This window comes from Drosophila subpulchrella, unplaced genomic scaffold, assembly GCF_014743375.2.
Source record: "Drosophila subpulchrella strain 33 F10 #4 breed RU33 unplaced genomic scaffold, RU_Dsub_v1.1 Primary Assembly Seq420, whole genome shotgun sequence".
In the NCBI taxonomy this organism is placed as follows: domain Eukaryota; kingdom Metazoa; phylum Arthropoda; class Insecta; order Diptera; family Drosophilidae; genus Drosophila; species Drosophila subpulchrella.
The window spans coordinates 1,439,248-1,445,240 of NW_023665636.1; the positions used below are offsets into that span (position 1 = coordinate 1,439,248).

A 5,993-nucleotide genomic window follows, 5' to 3' on the forward strand; every position below is an offset into this window, starting at 1 on the left:
GTATTCTGATACAGATGGCTCGACTATATTGTCTTTAATTAATTTTCCTACTTGTTTTTGAATTTCCTCAACTTGGCTGTGTGGGCTTCAATAATTTTTTATCATCGTCCTTCAATCTCAATTTCTGCTTGTAAAAATTGTTTGTTGTTATTGATTCGGTTTCAAGACCACATAGTTCCGTTAATTGTTGTTTAAATTGAATTGGAAAGTTTTTCTTCAGTTCTTCTATGATGTTTTGCTCTCTATTACTTGAAGTGTTTTGAATTACATTATAATCGGAAATTGGTTCACATTTTAAATTTGTTACTAATCAATTGATCAGTACTGGTTGTATTGAGTAATCGGATAAATGTTTTATATTTTGATGTGATAGTATTGGCAACGTAAGTACCAGGTTGAATTTCCTGATTTGGTATTAATATAGTATCAGTATCGGACATTATTTTGATTTTTCGTACTACTTGAGATCTGGCTGGTAGGAGAATTGTATTATTATCAGAAGTATATGTTATTGGAATATAAATATGAATGTCTATATTATTTGGTCTTATTATAAACCATTCCTCTGTAGGGCTAAGATCTATTTGGCAGTTTAATTCTTTTATAAAATCTATTCCTATTATTCCATCACATGAAATCACAAAATCTTGATTTACTATATGAAAATTATATGGAATTATATATTTGTCTGTTTGGAGTTCTACTGGTTCAAGTCCTTTGGATTTTATGATTCCCTCGCCTATTCCTTGAATATTTATTGTATTTTTTATTTGTATATTGCTAAAGGTATCTGCATTTTCTTTTAAAAGTGAAATATTTGCTCCCGAATCCACAAGGAACGTAAGTTGCCTTCCTGTTTCTGAATTAATAAATGGTACGAAGATATTGAGATTGAGGTTAATGGTATATACCGTTGGTATTTTTAATTTATCGTATCTAAAGGGGTCTGTGAGTTTCCCGAAACTGGCTGGGTAAAGCGGACATTATTGTTGTTTTGCCATTATTGCTGGTATTTTGGTTATTGTTGTTTTGTCTATAATTTCCACGACCTCTATTATAGTTATTGGTCTGGTTATTATAGTTTCGATTAAAACCATTATTTTGGTTGTAACCACCATTTCTTTTGTAGCCGTTATATTGGTAATACCCATTATTTTGGTAGTTACCACGAACATTTCCTCTACCTCTACCACGGTAATTACTTCTGAAGTTGTTACCTCTATAGGCCTGTCCTTTTCTGGCAAATAGTATTGCGTTGGCATTACCCGTCATTTCAGTACTACACTGTGTATACTTGGTGACAGCCTCATTCATTGATGAGAAGTTGCCTGCCTTAAGGATTGTTTTGAGTCGGCCATGCTCGGAATTTTTGACCATTGTGCTTATAGCCTCCTTGGTGCTGAACTTGTCTGCATGTTCAGCGGGTAATCAATATACGAAGCTTCGAGTAGCTTTCGTAAGTTGTCAACTTCAGTTGTGAATTTTTCAGCTGTTTTTCCTTTTTGAGTTGTTTTAGCCATTTTTGCTTTGACTACATCGGATCGCCGATAATTGTGTCTTGTAATTATACCCTTGCAGAGGGTATATTGATTTCAGTCAGAAGTTTGCAACGCAGTGAAGGAGACGTTTCCGACCCCATAAAGTATATATATTCTTGATCAGCATGACTAGACGAGTCGATCTAGCCATGTCCGTCTGTCCGTCTGTCCGTCTCTCAGTTTTAAGGCTATTGGGCTGAAACTTTTCCAAGAGTCTTATATCTTTTGCAGGTAGTATATAAGTCGGAACCAGCCGGATCGGACAACTATATCTTATAGCTCCCGTAGGAATAATCGAAAAAAATTTTTTTTTAAATTATATCTTTGGTGTTTTTTAGCATATAACCTCCTAAGCTTGGAAATAACATTTTTTAATTAGTTAATTTTTGAATTATATTTTATCGAAATCGGACGACTATATCATATAGCTGCCATAGGAAAAAACCATAGCTAAAAAACACCAAAGATACAATATAAAAAAAATTTTTTTTTTCGATTATTCCTATGGGAGCTATAAGATATAGTTGTCCGATCCGGCTGGTTCCGACTTATATACTACCTGCAAAAGATATAAGACTTTTGGGAAAGTTTCAGCCCGATAGCTTTAAGACTGAGAGACTAGTTTGCGTAGAAACGGACGGACAGACGGACATGGCTATATCAACTCGTCTAGTCATGCTGATCAAGAATATATATACTTTACGGGGTCGGAAACGTCTCCTTCACTGCGTTGCAAACTTCTGACTGAAATCAATATACCCTCTGCAAATATACCCTCTAAAAATTTATAGCTTCGGTGTTTTTCAACATATAATCTCCAACGCTTGGAAATAACATTTTTAATTAGTTCTGAATTTCGAATTTAATTTTATCAAAATCGGACGACTATATCATATAGCTGGCATAGGAACGATCGAAAAATTGGTAGGAAAATAATATGAAACAAATTATTGCTTCGGTGTTTCTTAACATATAACCTCCTACGCTTGGAACTAACATTTTTTTAATAGTTCTGAATTTCGAATTTAATTTTATCAAAATCGGACGACTATATACAATCAACAAAACTAGAGCAATGTTCTCCATTTTCGGGAAGCGCAAGCCCGCAGAGACACCCACGGAGGATCAGCCCATCCAGGGGCCGGCGGAGGGATCCCGTCCAGGCACCAGTGGCGATGACTTCGTGTTCATAGAGCGGAGGCCCGGACCGGATGCACCTCCTCCGTCCGCAGCCTCCATTTCCGGCGCCATGTACCCGCCCATGCCGCCGGCGGGCTATCTGCCCTATCCACCAATGCCAGGAGCCAGGGGCGGTGGTGGGCCGGGAGCTGGAGCTGCGATGAAGCTGCCTGGGACCCAAGGACCCGTCAACTACTTGCAGGACATTCCCTTCGAGCTGGCACCCGGCCTGGCCACCAAGGATCGCTATGCCAGCACCCAGATGCAGGTGGACAGCATCCTGGCGCTCCTCACGCGACAGATGTCCGTGGACGAGCTGGCCGAGGAGTACACGTTCGCCCTGGAGAGATCCGTGCAGAACGAGTGCTACTAGCATTAGTCCGTAATTTCACTGGTTATTGTAATAAAACGTTGCTTATTGTAATTGTAAAATAATTGTAAAACATTCTGGAATGTCTTAACCCATCCATGTTAATGTAAATCGTAAGATCCCATAAATATTCTATAGTTAAATATGTATTTAGGGAATTCCCCGTTTTACAAACAAACATTGTTGAAATATTCAAGGCTTATTGTAGAAAAAAAGTTTGCGATTTCCCTAAATTAATGGATTTTTATCTTTGTAGTTAATGTATTTGTATTAAATTTAACTTGATCCCAATTCTACATTTTTGTATAAGTTTCTGGAACTCCCTATTTTAAATATTTACCTAGATACTTTTAATTTTTATTTCATCCTTTAAACCTTTGTAATTCCAGGCTTTCGGATAATATCTGATCTGTATTGTTAACGTAATATTGCTAAAATTTGGTATTACATTAAATATATAATATGTATTTTTTGAAAAAGTAAAAAAAAAATATCATATAGCTGCCATAGGAACGATCGAAAAATTGGTAGGAAAATAATATGAAACAAATAATAGCCTCGGTGTTTTTTGACATATTATCTTATACTATTGGGAATATCTTTTTTTGTGTTTTTTAATTTAATAATTATAGCTGCAAGGGTATAATTCGGCAAGCCGAAGCTAACTTCCTTTCTTGTTTAACATATAACCTTCTACGCTTGGAAAAAACATTTTTTAATTAGTTCTGAATTTCGAATCTAATTTTATCAAAATCGAACGATTACATCATATAAGCTGCCATAGGAACGACCGGAAAATTGGTAGAAAAATAATATGAAACAAATTATAGCTTCGGTGTTTTTGACATATTATCTTATACTATTGGGAATATCATTTTTTATGTTTTTAAATTTAATAATTATAGCTGCAAGGGTATATAAGCTTCGGCTTCGGTTTATAGTGGATTCGTTTTGAACTTTGTACAAGGTTAAGCCCACTATTTTTGATTTTATGACTTCAACCGCTATTTCTTCAAATGTGCCTTTGGTTAGGTTTACTAATTTCATGGGTGTTATGAATCTTTGAAGGTTGATTTTTTGTCCGTTGAATTCAGGGATAGCATTTGCTATATCCTTAATATATGCCCGTTGGGCAATAGTTTCGTCCGTCATTGTTGTTATTTGGTGTTGTTCGATTTCGGAATCGGAATCAGTTGTTTCCTGACCTGATAATTCAGATTGAAAAAGTACAGCTGGAATTGTGAGATTATTTAAATCTTTCTCTTCTACTTATGGGTTGTCAAATTCAGATTCTTCTACCTGTACTAAGTCGACTTCTGGTGGATCTGATGATTCCAATTTGTCCCCAGTTTCTACTTTCAAAGGGGTGTTCAGAATGGTCGGTATTGAAATATTTAAGTTATACCTTTCTTTTATAGTTATTAGGTTTGATCGAAGTCTGGTCAGTAATTTTGATACTTCAGACCAGTGGTCGGCAGCGGCCTATCTAGTGAGCATAGGGAAGTGTTCTGCCCATCCTCTGCTCGCTCACGTATAACGTAGATGTTCGTATGACTTCGGCATGGGTCTTCGGGTCTTTTTTTTCTCAGCTTCGGCGCACTTTTTTGCTGCTGCGGCAGAAAATTTCAGTGCAAAACAGAGAAACGTCAGGCGTCAGAGCGCTGCGCGCCAACTTCGTGTTTTTTACACTCACACTAATGCAAGGCAAACTTGTGATGGTATGTGTGTGCCGACCACTGCTTCAGACCAACGATTTTTATCTAGTCGATCTCTTTGCTCATGTATTAGTAAACGCGCATTGTTGAAGCGAGTTACTAATATTTCTGCATGTTTATCTATAGTGACTTGTTGTATTGATCTATTTTGCGTTAATGATTTATATGATTTTTAGAAATCGCTTTATAATTTATTTAGATCCTTATATAATTCACTCCATTCCATTATAATATGGATATGAATTGCTCTTGTACACCACTGAAATTCTAGTACTACCTAATATGTCATGTTCGCTTAAAATTGTTCTCACATGGACACCCGGGATGGTGCTCAATACCATCGCTTTTTGTTTATTAGAGCAATGTATTAATGGTGAGCTTTCTAGATTATATGTTGACATATATAAATTTTCTAACTCATAGATAGTACTTGGGGTCGTTGAGACCAGTGTGATTATTCTTTCACTAAAATGTTGATCCCTCATATTCGTATTGAAAACTGCCTCTGCATTCATTCTGTTTGTTTTGTTTATCTACCTATACTTGTGGCCATAGTAGAAGAAATTGTAATATTTTGTTTTTTTATTTTATTTTTTTATTTTTGTTTTTTATTTTTTTTGTTAAAGTAATTTTTTTGTCTTTTTCATTTACTTTCAATAATTTTTGGAATTATAAGCCGCAAGTTTTTTTTGTATCTCCTTTTATTTAAATTTTCTACAGGTCCTTGCTCGACTCTGGTATCTCTTCTTCAAACACCTATTGTGTAATTTATAAGTTTTTAGAAAAACACTTGCTGACATTATAATTACAATTATTATTAATAGAATTGTTATCGTTTCTAAATCAATATTTTAAGATTATACTTTATTAACGACGTTCGCCGTGTCTACTAAACCCATTTTGGGAATGTTTTCCAAAATTCTATATTTTATGCCAAGTATATATGGCGAATCTTTTGATTTAGATATACTATTGTTCATAAATAAAAATTTGGAAAGTAAAGAAAGTATTTTGGATAGTAATTTTTTCACGTGGCAGATTTACAATTCGTCGCTCTATATAATTAAAATATCTGCCATATGATTTTAGTATAAAGCCTAGCAAGGGGTTAGTAGTTTTCAAGCAGCGTTTTCACGCATCGGCTTGAGTGTAAGATTTTAATATTAATGGGTAACTTAGGCATTGGCAATT

The 5,993-nt window shown here is 35.2% G+C and overlaps 1 protein-coding gene across 1 annotated transcript; it reads left to right on the forward strand.

Annotated features, from left to right (window-relative positions):
- Positions 1-2,601: 2,601 nt before the first annotated feature.
- LOC119562319 lies at positions 2,602-3,123 on the forward strand. The gene has a single exon (XM_037875477.1). The coding sequence runs from the start codon at positions 2,614-2,616 to the stop codon at positions 3,088-3,090; it is 477 nt and encodes a 158-aa protein (XP_037731405.1). The 5' UTR covers positions 2,602-2,613; the 3' UTR covers positions 3,091-3,123.
- Positions 3,124-5,993: the final 2,870 nt, after the last annotated feature.